Source organism: Pongo abelii, chromosome 15 (assembly GCF_028885655.2).
Source record: "Pongo abelii isolate AG06213 chromosome 15, NHGRI_mPonAbe1-v2.0_pri, whole genome shotgun sequence".
NCBI classification, from domain to species: domain Eukaryota; kingdom Metazoa; phylum Chordata; class Mammalia; order Primates; family Hominidae; genus Pongo; species Pongo abelii.
The window spans coordinates 68,300,358-68,314,992 of NC_072000.2; the positions used below are offsets into that span (position 1 = coordinate 68,300,358).

The 14,635-nt window shown below is 40.8% G+C and overlaps 1 protein-coding gene across 13 annotated transcripts in view; it reads left to right on the forward strand.

Moving 5' to 3' along the window:
* SYNE2 (spectrin repeat containing nuclear envelope protein 2) overlaps positions 1–14,635 on the forward strand; it is a 368,208-nt gene that overhangs the window by 277,299 nt on the left and 76,274 nt on the right. For all 13 annotated transcript variants that reach the window (XM_054530190.2, XM_054530185.2, XM_054530188.2 and 10 more), the window contains 7 exons: positions 211–342; positions 3,917–4,113; positions 6,126–6,258; positions 7,542–7,724; positions 8,140–8,286; positions 9,974–10,150; positions 12,305–12,460. In XM_054530190.2, the coding sequence (XP_054386165.2) occupies positions 211–342; positions 3,917–4,113; positions 6,126–6,258; positions 7,542–7,724; positions 8,140–8,286; positions 9,974–10,150; positions 12,305–12,460 (1,125 nt within the window). The remainder of the gene's footprint in view (positions 1–210; positions 343–3,916; positions 4,114–6,125; positions 6,259–7,541; positions 7,725–8,139; positions 8,287–9,973; positions 10,151–12,304; positions 12,461–14,635) is intronic.

The following is a 14,635-nucleotide window of genomic DNA, read 5'->3' on the forward strand; positions in this document are numbered from 1 at the left end:
TCTTTTTAAACCTTGTCCTCAAAGGCAATGGAATTCTTTTCCATTAGATGCTGAGCGCTTACCAGGGTGGGTTACGTCTCTCAGACACACTTGGAATCTGTGCTTTAATTTTGTATGGTCTTGGTGTTCATTTTTGTTTTGTGATTGTGTTGTTATCTGGAACCAATCTAGTAAAGGGCTCCCACTGATTTTATGTCCTTGATTCTCTAGAAATGGGAAGAATTTGATGAAAACTATGCATCTCTTGAAAAGGACCTGGAAATTCTTATATCTACATTGCCCTCTGTGAGTTTGGTGGAGGAAACAGAGGAAAGATTAGTGGAAAGGATTTCATTTTACCAGGTATTTTTCTTCCATTTAAGTTATCAAAGGCATGTCCATAGCACTTTGTGTTTTACATTTGTTTTGACTAAGTGGCTTGATTTTGAAGGTTTGAATTGAAACAAAACATTCATCATACAACTCACTGTTGAATGTATTCAGGGAGACTGCAGATTTGAATGTGAACTCCTTAGCATAACCACATGTCTGGCTTGGGGGAGAGGACCTTGCTTGAGTCGTGGCTCCATCACTTATCACTTCTGTGAACTTGCTGTCCCTAAGCCTCAGTTTCTTTATCTGTGGAACATAGATAATCGAGCCAATTCTGCCTGTCTCTGGAAGTGAATGCCAGTGAACTACTAGTATGGAAATGAGCTGAAGAATGAAAAGAACTTTGTCAGCCTTTGGCCTCTAAACATATATTTAGTTTTATTCCTACAGTGAAGTCCTGACTAGATGTAGCCCATGAGACAGACAATAATTGTACCTGCCACCAGCATTATAAAAACATCTCAGGCTGGGCGCGATGCCTCACACCTGTAATCCTAGCACTTTGGGAGGCCGAGGCAGGTGAATTGCCTGGGCTCAGGAGTTTGAGACCAGCCTGGGCAAAATGGTGAAACCCTGTCTCGACTAAAATACAAAAAAAAAAAAAAATTAGCTGGGCATGGCGGCGTGTGCCTGTAATCCCAGTTACTTGGGAGGCTGAGGCAGGAGAATTGCTTAAACCTGGGAGGTGGAGGTTGCAGTGAGCCAAGATCATGCCATTGCACTCTAGCCTGGGCGACAGAGCGAGACTCCGTCTCAAAACAAAAAAACAAAAACCCTCAAACTTTTAAACTTTTTGTGTGTAACTTTTTGCATTATTATCATCTGTCTCTGTGTCTCTAATTTTGTTGCGAAAGAAAAGATAAAACCTCAAAATAGTTTTCAAGTGGCATTGAGAACATGACCAACAAGATAAAAACAAGTTTTAAGTCTTCTCACCAGGAACTTAAAATTCCTAGTTTTAACTTTAGGATATATGCTGTCAGAATCTGAGTTGTGCGGCTAGAGGCAGTTATGAAATATCAACTTTAAAACCTCAAAAGCACACTTATTGCCTGAATGAACTAGTTGGAAAATGAAAGCAGGAAATAATTCCAGGGCTCTCTTTTCCATGGAGGTATTTTAGCCTCTATAAGGAACATTTTCCAGCGGCTGGGACACTGTATTTATACTCCCTAGATGCCTGGAAAGCTACAGTTGGTCTCATTGCCGCCTTATTAATTATATTGAGCCTCACTCTAAGGTAAATCTGGGTCCTCTGGGGTGGGTGGGAGTGGAGGTGATGGGAGTACAGTTTAGCTCTTTGTTAGTCTAGGGGTACAGAAGGTATCATCTAAACAGCTGAAAGAATGCAGTTGAGAACAGTATTTTAAGGCTTATTATTTTAAGCAACAGTCTAATATTAGCCAACCTAATATGAGTGCGATTGTTTCCTCCAAAAGTGACCATATCTGTTAAAATGTGTGATTCTATTACATTTGAAATATTAAAAAGAAAAAAATTGTTCTAAGACTTTTAAATAAATTTGCCAGACTAAAGAAGACGTATCTTGTAAAGCCCATCTCACATATGGACTTCACAGGCCATTCTCAGTTCAGAGTCAAGGAAAGGTTTGTGTGAGTCTGACAGATGTCGTCACCTTGATCAGCCGTCGTCTGTGGGGCATGGAACCTAGGAGTCAGTTGTGTGGCCTTTGAAGTCAACAAACCTGTGTTCAAATGCTGGCTCAGCCTAGTTACTCATGCACAGACTGTATCCCATGCATACACTCGGAGAATTAGGCTGGGCGTGGTGGCTCACGCCTGTAATCCTAGCACATTAGGAGGCTGAGGTGGGTGGATAACCTGAGGTCAGGAGTTTGAGACCAGCCTGGCCAATGTGGTAAAACCCCATCTCTACTAAAAATACAAAAATTAGCTGGGTGTGGTGGCACGTGCCTATAATCCCAGCTACTTGGGAGGCTTAGGCAGGAGAATCGCTGGAACCCGGGAGGCAGAGGCTGCAGTGAGCTGAAATAGCACCACTGTACTCCAGCCTTGGTGACAGAGCGAGACTTCATTTCAAAAAAAAAAATTGGGAGGTGAATTAAGACTTTTCAGAGATGTTTTAAAGGTGAAGAATCTAGCACTTCACTTAGAAAATGAGACTGATTATTTTTTTCCTGTAATACAGATGCTCAGACACGGGGAGGGGATTACAAATGGGAGTGGTGGAAAGGGCCATGAAAATGGAATTTTTTGGTCATGATTTAAAAGGCTTAACTTAATTTGAAAATAGCAAACCTTCTGTTTTGATAATAATTTATTTTTTAAGATTAAACAGGTGTCAGGATAAATGGCATTAGCTGAATCCAGCTGTGTTAGATAATTACCTTTAGACAGACTTCTCTTCAAAGAATTTCATTTTTCTTTCCGTGAAGTTGTATTAATGATATGCTGTTTTAATTTATTTTTCTAAAGTTTTCTTCCTTTCTCTCTACTGAATCTTTATGTTCAGTAGAAGACCCTGGAAATGAATTTTTCTGCCTAGTATTCACATCTCATGGATAATAGAGAAATACTATTTTATTTATCCTCTTCATATCTAAGTCACCATCTGAAGTGCTTTCAGGGGCAGAATAGAAATAAGGAAAACCTGCTGGCTCTGCAATCAGAGGGGTGGTGGGGACTGAGCCGAGGGAAAAGGAGGAGGGAGTAGGCTCTCCTAGAGCCAGCAGCTGCTGCTCAGTTACAGCCACCCTTTGCCACATGAGATGCAGACCAACAATTGCTAGGTCTTCCAGTTTTCCCACAGACACTGGCAATCCTGGTTATTATGTAAGATTTCCTAATTTTTCAAACTGATCTTAAGGTCACACAAAACCTATCTGTGAGCTCAGCATGGCCTAAAGACTGCCAGCTTGTTTTTTGTTTGTATGCAATAAGTCTATAAAGTTGATTTGGGTTGGTTGATTGGTTTGTTTGTTTTGTTTTGTTTTGTTTTGACGCAATCTCGCTCTGTCGCTCAGGCTGGAGTGCAGTGGCACAATCTCAGCTCACTGCAGCCTCCACCTCCTGGGTTCCAGCAATTCTCCTGCCTCAGCCTCCTGGCTAGCTGGGATTACAGGTGTGCGCCACCAAGTCCCGCCTCAGCCTCCCAAGTAGCTGGGATTACAGGCATGTGCCACCACACCTAGCTAATTTTTTGTATTTTTAGTAGAAAGGAGGTTTCACCATGTTGGTCAGCCTGGTCTCGAACTGCAGACCTCAGGTGATCCGCCTGCCTCAGCCTCCCAAAGTGCCGCAATTACAGGCGTGAGCCACTGCACCCAGCCAGTAAGTCTACAGAGTTGAATCTGTGCTCTAGAAATGCAAGATTGGACACCTATCATGAAAGGTAACCAATAAACCATTAATCATGCATCCAGTCAGACTATAGTCTTGAACGATGGGAAAGTGTTAGTGTTTTATCAGTAGACACAAATGTCAGTTTTAAATGCAGTATTTGTGAATAGCTTGGCAGACTTTATTTTCTAAATAATTCATTCTATGACTTTGCTTTTTATTAGCAAATAAAAAGAAACATTGGTGGAAAACACGCCCGGCTTTACCAAACCCTGAACGAAGGCAAACAGTTGGTGGCGTCTGTGAGCTGTCCTGAATTAGAGGGCCAGATCGCAAAACTGGAAGAGCAGTGGTTGTCCCTGAACAAGAAAATTGACCATGAGCTCCACAGGCTGCAAGCACTTCTCAAGCATCTGCTCAGGTCTGCCTTTTTGGGGGTGGATTGGCTTCACATTGTGCTGTGAAGAAAGACCTCGGGGATTCTGTAGTCAACTAAATTTTACCTGCAACCCACCTTATGCTGTTTTTTCTTGGGCAGTCTAAAGCAGTTGGGTCCCTCTTCTGGGCTAAACGCGATGTAGAATCTCTGATGGTTTGCTAGGCACAGCATAACATGTAATCAGTTTGCTGTGATCGTTTTTTCTTTTCTTTTCTTTTCTTTTCTTTTTTGTTTTTAAGGAGGCAAGGTCTTTCCCTGTCACCCATGCTGGAGTGCATGGAGTGCAGTAGCACAATCATAGCTCACTGCAACCTTGAACTCCTGGACTCAAGCGATCCTCCTGCCTCAGCCTCCCAAGTTGGTGTGACTACAGGCATAGGCCACCATGCATGGCTAATTTTATAAAATTTTTTGTAGAGATGGGGTCTCACGTTGTTGCCCAGGGTGGTCTCAAGCTCCTGGCCTCAAGCAGTCCTCCTGCCTCAGCTTCCCAAAGTGCTGGGATTACAGGTGTAAGCCATTGCACCCAGCTAGTTTACACATTTCTATAGAAGCTAGGAATTATGTTATGAAATAATATATAGGTTACCTTTATACCATGATATTGCTCTTTCCTACCCTCTTCCAAAAGTTTTAAAATTAAAAAAATTAAATGATTTTAGCTAACAGAATAGTTTGAAATAGGCTTTTGAGTTCTTTGGAGAATTTGTTGTGCTTAGTTGGTATAATCTTAAACCATGTGAGGAAGGAGGAGAACACAGAGCATTTAAACCTCATTCTCATCCCTGCGTCTTAACCTAAGGCAGTTTAAAAGTTACAAGAAGGGCAGAATATTGTTTGAATATTTTCACTACCTCGGGCAAATACATTGGGTGTTCAGCCAACAGCAGTTTGTTGTTATACAGCTTATACAAATGCTGGTTGTGTGTGTGTGTGTGTGTATATGTGTGTGTGTGTATGTGTGTATGTGTATATATATATATATATATATATATATATATATATATATATGTATGTATGTATGTAATTTTATTTATTTATTTTTTGAGACAGGGTCTCACTCTGTCACCCAGGCTGGAGTGCAGTGGTGTGATCGTGGCTCACTGCAGCCTTGACCTCCTGGGCTCAAGTGATCCTCCCACCTCAGCCTCCCAAGTACCTGGAACCATAGCACATGCCACCACGCCCGGCTAATTCTTGTATTTTTTGTAGAAATGGGGTTTTTCCATGTTGCCCAGGCTGGTCTCAAATTCCTGGGCTCAAGCCATCCTCCCACCTTGGTACCCCAAAGTGCTGGGATTACAGGAGTGAGCCACTGTACCTGGCCTATATTTTTCATAATAAATAAATTTATAGAAGACATTTGATGGATAAAAATCTCTGCCCCTTCATTGGGTATACTTTTGTGTAGCTGTAATAAGAAATAAAAAAGAATGCTTTAGACTTCCTCATTATTCTTTTTTTTTTTTTTTGAGACAGAGTCTTGCTCTGTCGCCCAGGCTGGAGTACAGTGGCACAATCTCGGCTCACTGCAACCTCCACCTCCCGGGTTCAAGCGATTCTCCTGCCTCAGCCTCCTGAGTAGCGGGGACTACAGGCGCCTGCCACCATGCCTGGGTATTTTCTGTATTTTTTAGTAGAGACAGGGTTTCACCATGTTTGTCAGGCTGGTCTCGAACCCCTGACCTCAGGCAATCCACCTTTCTCGGCCTCCCAAAGTGCTGGGATTACAGGCGTGAGCCACCGCATCTGGCCTAAAATCCTCACTGTTCTTGCTGAGCTATAATGAAGAGAGTCCTAGAAAATGCCAGGAACATCAGATTTGGGGCATGGTATAAAACATGATATAATCCTTATTAACGTTATGATATTCTGAATGTTAGGATTGATCAACATAGGAGAACATACAGTAAAATAAGAAAATTTGCTGGTGATGCATATCATTATCAGAATATGTTTCTAATCTGCCTTCTCTGTCACTTTGCTCCTGTTAGTTATAACAGAGATTCGGATCAGTTAACCAAGTGGTTGGAATCTTCCCAGCATACTCTGAATTACTGGAAAGAACAGTCCCTCAATGTGTCTCAGGACTTGGATACAATCAGAAGCAACATCGACCATTTTTTTGTAAGTTGTAATAGCATATGTTCAGTTAATTACTGCTCAGAAATACATATCAAGGAAAAAGCATCAGGGTTGATGTGATAGTCTTCGTATTTATTTGTGGATAAGGGGTAAGACTTGGGTGAATGGCAGCTGTGTTCTTCAGACCTAGAACTGTTTATACTGTTCATTCATTTATAATAAAATATATTTTTAATTGACCCCATAAAATATGTCTAAATTTAAAACTTGCGCCAGGTGCAGTGGCTCACGCCTGTAATCCCAGCACTTTGGGAGGCTGAGGCGGTGGATCAGCTGAGATCGGGATTTCGATACCAGCCTCACAAACATGGAGAAACCCTGTCTCTACTAAAAATACAAAATTAGCCGGGCATGGTGGTGCATGCTTGTAATCCCAGCTCCTCGGGAGGCTGAGGCAGGAGAATCACTTGAACCCGGGGGGTGGAGGTTGCAATGAGCCGAGATGGCGCCATTGCACTCCAGCCTGGGCAACAAGAGTGAAACTCAGTCTCAAAAAACTTGTACTGACATAGGTCATGTTTTACAAACACAAAAAAATAGAAGACCCAAAAACAACTTTATAAGGTTATTAACTTGTAAATGTTAACGTTAATAAATGCATAGTTTTAAATTATTGTAAACAAAATTGATATTTCTACTAAAAAGCTTTTGTTCCATTGTTTTGAGATGTTTTTTGGAAAAAAATTCCAAAATATCCCCCAAATTTTGGGGGCAATAAAAAGGTATTACTCTTGTAATATAATTACAGAATGATTATTGGTCAATGTATTTATGAAACGTAGTCTTTTCTGTTAGACTTTTCCTGGGTTTTTTTTTTCCATTTTTCATACTTTGTAGCTATGATTACTCACTTTGGTATTAAAATGTAAATTTTTTCAACATACTTGAAAGAATCTCTACATAGGAAAGATTTAAACATTTTAATTACAAACTTGTTGCAAGTAATTCATTTAATATGCATTTTGTGTTGGGTTCCATAGTTTATTGTAAAATATACCATTTAAATAATGACTTATTTTTAAAAATATTAACCCACTGGGTGATAAGCTTCTTGAGGCGTATGCATTCCATCTCTTTTGTTCCCCATTGTGTATGTAATGCCCAACAGTAGGAAAAAGGGGTGTGTGTGTCTGTGTGTGTGTGTGTGTGTGTGTACACATTCAAATATTTACTATGTTTATTTGTTGACTCTAGCCAGTTATTCTGACTCTTATTTTCTGCTATATTTAAATTTTAAGTTTCTAAATTTTAAAACTCTCCTTTAGGAGTTTTCAAAAGAAGTTGATGAAAAATCCTCCTTGAAGACTGCCGTTATCAGTACTGGGAACCAGCTTCTTCACCTGAAAGAAACTGATACAGCTACACTGAGAGCTTCTTTAGCACAGTTTGAACAAAAGTGGACAATGCTCATAACTCAACTTCCAGATATTCAAGAAAAACTTCACCAGGTAAGTCTTTAGAGACTCAGCATTTGAATTAGCATTCACTTGTTAGCTCACAACTCTTTTAAAATTATTTCTCTGACTCAATAATTTTCATTGACACTACCTATTTTTCTCTGGCACCACTGAATATAAGTCTTAATTACTGGACCCTCCTCCAATGGGATTTTTCTTAAGAGAGAAATCAGGCTTAATTACTTTATTTCTCAGTTTATCTTTGCCACTGTGTTAGTTTATGTGAAGGTCATTGTCATTGTTTTGGGGTCGCTTATTCTAAGTTTGAATGCTGGGTTTGTTTTTTTGAGTAACCTGCATAATTATATAGCAAGACCTTTTATCAAACCAGATATCATCTTTAGTGATGCCCTGATTCATTTTGTTAACTGCAGGCAATTAAATGGAAATCATTTTGTTCTTACAGCTTCAAATGGAGAAATTGCCATCTCGTAAAGCAATCACAGAAATGATTAGCTGGATGAACAATGTGGAGCATCAAACTTCAGATGAAGACTCTGTGCATTCACCAAGTTCTGCATCTCAAGTTAAACATCTTCTTCAGAAGCACAAGGTAATTATGCAAAAGGAGCAGAAGTCTTTTCATTGAAACAAGAAGGCTAATCAGTTAGAGGGGTAATGCTGGACAAAGGGACACATACGATATAATTTCGAAAAACTAATTCTAGGGATAGGAAACTGGGGTGGTGGATGATTCTAGAGAGATGTTAGTAGACTTGCTTTTATTCCACTTAAATTCCTTTTGCCAGCCCCCATCACCACAGGACAACCCAAGCAAGCTTTTAACAGACTGTGGTCTCACCTTTTTATCCCCACCCCACCACCCCCAATAACCACAGACTGTGCCCGACAGAGTGATTTTGATTCCTTAACTGTTCTCGGTGCTCTCCCTCATCATCCTGTGTACATGCTGCACCCTCCACCTGGAATGCCAGGGCCCATGTTTAACTGTATACGTCCTCTTAGTCATCCTTCCATAGTCAGCTCAAGTTGTCCTCGTTTGGAAATCCACCCCTGACTCTCCCAGCCGGACTAGGTGACTTTCCTGGATTAGATGTCTCCATGATGCTATTAGTAGCTCCTATCATGCATTATTATAATTATTGGTTTATTTGCCTGTCTCCCCACCTTGACTGAGCTTCTCGAGACCAGGGGCCATCCTTCACCTTGCTAAAATATAGCACGCCTATCCCAATACCTGCCTTCCTCTAACAGGTGTTAATGAAATGTTCTTTGAGTAAGAGAATGAGTAAGAAAATATTGAGATCCTTCTACAAATAGATATAAATGTGGCCTTCTCTGTGATATTTAATTTCAAGTAGATTTAATTAACGTTTCATGAGCCACACGCAAACATGTATTGTGTGCTCAGCAGTATGCTGGCCACTGGGCATACAAAGATGAGTGGCAAGTGTGGTCATTGCTTTAAGACCATGCGGGCTGATGGAACTAGCTTCTGGTAGGCAGAAGATGAATGCCTTAATCACCAAGCATGATATTAGCAGAGAATTTTGTTTTTATGTACCATCACATCCTAACTTCAGTGTGTAGTAAAATCTTTGAAAAGTCTACACGTGTATATTCTCACAGGCTCTAGCAGCCTAGCACATACCACATGACTGTCACCTTCGGGTGTCTCCAAAAGAGGTGCTAGAACTTGCAGGGATAAAATCAGTAAGTGACAGGTTTGGCAGAAATGTTGCTGGCCCTGGGTGGGTTTAGGATTGCTGTACAACTTAAAGCCACCCAAACTTTCTAAAGCCACCTGAGAGGCCTTAACTATCCCCGAAGGAACAGGGAAGCTGCCTAAACGACAGAGTTCCTTAAGGTTCCTGGGTTTTCTGAGAGAGACTTTACTTCCTATTTCCCTTGTGGTTGTTTCCGTGAGCCCTCAGGATGGCCCAGAATTCCAGCACAGCTCACAGGCAGCCCCCCCCAGGAAGCTTTGTCATATCCTGGGTTGTGGTTTGGGTTCAGATGATAGCAACTGCCATACATAGTGCCCCTTTGACTTTTCAGCCTATTTGAAAGCAATGCATCTCTGTGTAATTCCCCAAAAGAATCCCTACTCCAATAAAGCCAACTCCTGGTGTAGGTTGGGGAGGGTAGAACAGAACTCCTGACAGGTGCCCCTTGATTAATGGACGGGAGCTTGGCGCCCCCTCGAGTACATAAAGGGAAATCCAGTTGATCTGACCAACATTCATGACGGCTTTGGTGTTTCACTTTGCTTATTTTAGGAGTTTAGAATGGAAATGGACTATAAACAGTGGATAGTTGACTTTGTTAACCAGTCATTACTTCAGCTAAGCACCTGTGATGTAGAAAGCAAGCGCTATGAAAGAACGGAGTTTGCAGAGCACCTGGGGGAGATGAACCGCCAGTGGCACCGTGTACATGGAATGCTGAATAGAAAGGTGTGTTCCTGCGTCACAGCTGGATGTGTGGTTTGGCCTTTGTGAAATACACTCTCTGAAAAATCAAAAAAGATGTTCAATTAGTTGACTGACTGATTACTAAGCCTAATAATCATCTCAACTACAGCCCTTCTATAAATCCTATGTTTTAGCATTCTCCACTGGTACCTATAAGAGAATATGAAAATAGTTCTTATATTTGAGATTTCTTAGTGGGAAATTGAGCTAGGCAAGTGAAGACGAGGAATTTTATTTAGGAACATGTCAAGTATTATGTCAGGCTCCTAAGTGATCAGAGATTTTACATTTTCTATGAAAGCAGATGTTCAAAAGGGGCAAAGCTATTTCAGCTTTGAAAAGATTATAAAAAGAAAGAAAAATGCACGTGGCTTTTTGGTAGATTTTTCACTCCATGACTCTTGAAAAGATTTGGAAAACTTATTCCTGAAAAAATACTTTACATATAATCATGATGATAATTGGTGTGTTTACTGTGTAGAGAATGCATACGAATGAATTTACACAATTAAGATACAAGTACATGAATGGACAAAGGACATGAACAGACAATTCACAAAAGAGGAAATTATAGTTAGCAAATAAACATGGAAAGATATCATTAGCAGATACTCAAACACTGTGTAACATAACGCACTTAATTAAATTAGAAAAAAAATTAATCAGATAAGGGCAAAAACCCAAAGCTGTCACGTTCATACATTGCTGATAATGGCTTAAGTACTCTCTTGGAAAGCATTTGGAAAATTTAAAGAACCGTAATAATAATCTTATCACTTAACCAAGCAAGTCACCTCTTACACATTTAAGTAGATAGTCCTTCAAAAAAGTAAAAGATACGCACAGAGTGTTCAATTCAGCATTGTTTACAGCTGTGAAAATGTACCATGCCTTAATTCCCACTCTAGGGGAATAATTAATCAAATTGTACTGTATTAATTTGATGAAACATTGGGGCAGCCTTTTTTTTTTTTTTTTTTTTTGAGACGGAGTCTCCCTCTGTTGCCCAGGCTGGAGTGCAGTGGTGCAGTCTCAGCTCACTGCAACCTGCACCTCCCAGATTCATGCAATTCTCCTGCCTCAGCCTCCCAAATAGCTGGGATTACAGGTGCCTGCTACCTTGCCCAGCTAATTTTTGTATTTTTAGTAGAGTCGGGGTTTCACCGTGTTGGTCAGGATGGTCTCCAACTCCTGACCTCCAGTGATACACCTACCTCTGCCTCCCAAAGTGCTGGGTTTACAGGCATGAGCCACCCTGCCTGGCCAGGCAGCCTTTTAAAATTATGTCATGACAGGCTGGGCGCGGTGGCTTATGCCTGTAATCCCAGCACTTTGAGAGGCCGAGGCGGGCAGATCACGAGGTCAGGTGTTCGAGACCAGCCTGACAAACCTGGTGAAACCCCGTCTATACTAAAAATACAAAAATTAGCTGGGCATGGTGGCACGTGCATGTAATCCCAGCGACTAGGGAGGCTGAAGCAGGAGAATCGCTTGAACCCGGGAGGCGGAGGTTGCAGTGAGCTGAGATTGCACCATTGCACTCCAGCCTAGGTGACAGAGTGAGACTCCGTCTCAAAAAAAAAAAAAAAAAATTGTGTCATGACACAGTACTTATAATGTATGGTAAAAAAATAATATAAAAATTTGTGTATATTATGATTATGACCTAATAAAAAATTTATTATGAATGAGAAGAATCACAGACATTAAAGACAATGATTATTTTCTTGAATTGATAAATTATTTATTACTGATATTGGTAGAAATTTTTAAGCAACTCTAATGCAGAAAGTCTGAGGAAAGAAATTTTTCTTATACTTTACATATATTAATAGATGACTCAATGAAAAATATCAAATGTTGGGAACATTTTATTTTGTATACATCTGAAACTCCACAACAGCTACCTTTCTCCACAGATTAGCTTTCACCTTAAATATGATATTTTTTTTCTAAGAGAAGCTTTAATTCTGTTTTCTGATTTATGAATCTTTATTTCAAAAGTTATCGGAGCATCTTATTACATGAAATATTAGAAATTTGAGAAGGAAAATTGTTTTTTAAAAAATAACATCATGGCATTTACCTTTTAAAACATACATTTTAACATTTTTTGTAATCTTTAAATTCACTTAGATACAACATTTAGAACAACTTCTGGAAAGTATCACTGAGAGTGAAAATAAAATACAGATTTTGAACAACTGGATGGAAGCACAAGAAGAGAGACTGAAAATTTTACAAAAACCTGAAAGTGTGATCTCAGTGCAGAAGCTGCTCCTGGACTGTCAGGTGAGGAGGGGAACAGCATCCTGCCCAACCTGCGAGCTGGGGCGATTCGGTCACCTCTCTTGCCCCAAGGATAAGTTGCTGTAGTTTATGGAGACTGTCTTGCAGCTCCCGTCTATTTACTTATTTTCTTATGTCAATTAGATAATGACCCATGGGTTTTACAAAATTGCAAAGTGCCGTTTTTTATGATAAACAGAAGAATGTATTTTCACCGTTACAGTATTGCTGCTCTTAAGAGGTTTGAGTAGTACTCTTGGGGAAAAATGTTCAAAGGGAATTTTGATTTAAATGCTTTCCAATTTTCCATTTGTTTAATCATTTTGCTTAATGTTCACAAAATTACTCTAAAGGTTTCATTATTTTTAGCATTTCATTCTGTGTTTTTTCAGAGGAAAATGATTTTCTTCTACCTATTGTGTATTATGTTTTAAAAAGTTCACTTGTCCCTTGGAACCTCTGCTGAATCACATTTGGGCTTGAGGGTGTTGTCCGTGGTTCAGCTGTGCTTTGCCACATCACTCAGTCTTTGCACATTGATCCTGCTTTAGCACTGCCCTTGTGGCTGCTGCCCATTCAAAGCACCTCTGCCATCGCCATCACGGCAGGCGGCACACGCTGTGCTGTTTCTGCACTTTCTGCGTTATGGCCTTGCAGTAGTCACTGTCAGGACTGGAAAGTCTGGCCGGACCCCATTTCTACTGGGGAGGTTACGGGATAGCACTGGACATAAATGTGAGCAGCAGCACCACATTGAAAAGCAGCCCTTTTCACATGCTCATATCCTGTTCCCACCTCGCCATGAGCCATCTCCACTTTAGCCTTCTGACAGCCACCTTGGAGTCATGTGCTTCCTTACTGGAAGCCTACATTCCGCAGCCTGGTGCTGGACTGTCCCCTAGCAGGTAGTTCTTTCCAGAGCCCAGGAGGTGTTTTCATGCATGTCGCTACCTACAGTTTCTCATTAGGTGCTCTTGGCTTACTCCTTACTGTCTGGCCTGTCTGTCTCAGTCAGGCCGGCTTCCTTCAGACCACCCTCGGTGCAGGCCTGTCTCATGCAGCTGCTTCCAGCCCACTTGCCAACCTCCCCCATCATTTCCTTCTGATTCATTCTCCACATTGCTGCAGAGAGATATTTCTGAAATGCAAAGGGTCACAACAATCTCCACTGGAAAATCCTCCAGTGGCTCCAGATTAACCACAGAATGAAGTTCACATGTTTTAGAATGACATTCTGGTCCCTCACCTACAAAGAGCTGCAAATAGACCTAAGTCAAGTGAGTCTTACACAATTGTTTCTCTTTTTGATAGATAATAGTAGCCACGGAACAAGGTTGAAATGTATTAAGTTTAGCTCTTCTTCTGACAACCTCACTACCAAGCTGTAATAAAACAAATTCCAGACAAAATGCCACCATCTATGGAAACATAGATTAGCAAGCAAGCACTAAAAATAGTTTATATAACTAAGTTCAGCAAAGCCTCTCTGTCCGCTTTAGCGCACCAACCACCGCTTTGCATGAAAGGCAGACATAGTAATATTCCAGAAGCAAGAGTCCATTATTTCTATGGCCAACATTAGGCAACCAGAATCCTTGGAGTTAAAACTGGATACAAAAACCACATAAGGACTTACCTTAGGGATTATTGCACCAGGTGAAGGCAACAGGCTATGCCCAGTTCTTATAGCCGTTCAAGTAGGGGTGGAAATTATATCTACAGTAGTTTAGCCAATCCATGGATCTTGAGTACATGAAATTTGCTAGTGAGAACCCATTTCTAATACTCATCATGTTATTTAATAAGCCGTTAAGGCCGGGCGCAGTGGCGCATGTCTATAATCCCAGCACTTTGAGAGGCCAAGGTGGGAGAATTGCTTGAGTCCAGGAGTTCGAGACCAGCCTGGGCAAGATGGTGAGACCCCATCTCTACAAAAAATTATTTAAAAATTAGCCGGCCATGGTGGTGCGTGCCTGTAGTCCCAGCTACTCAAGAGGCTAAGGGGAGAATATCTTTTGAGCCCAGGAATTCAAGGTGACAGTAAACTATGATCATGCCACTGCAGTTCAGCCTGGGTGACAAAGCAAGACCCTGTCTCTAATAACAATAATAATCCATTAATTTTGCCAACAGAAAACCATTTGTCACATTTGCTCTGCTCATTAGAAAAATGACTAG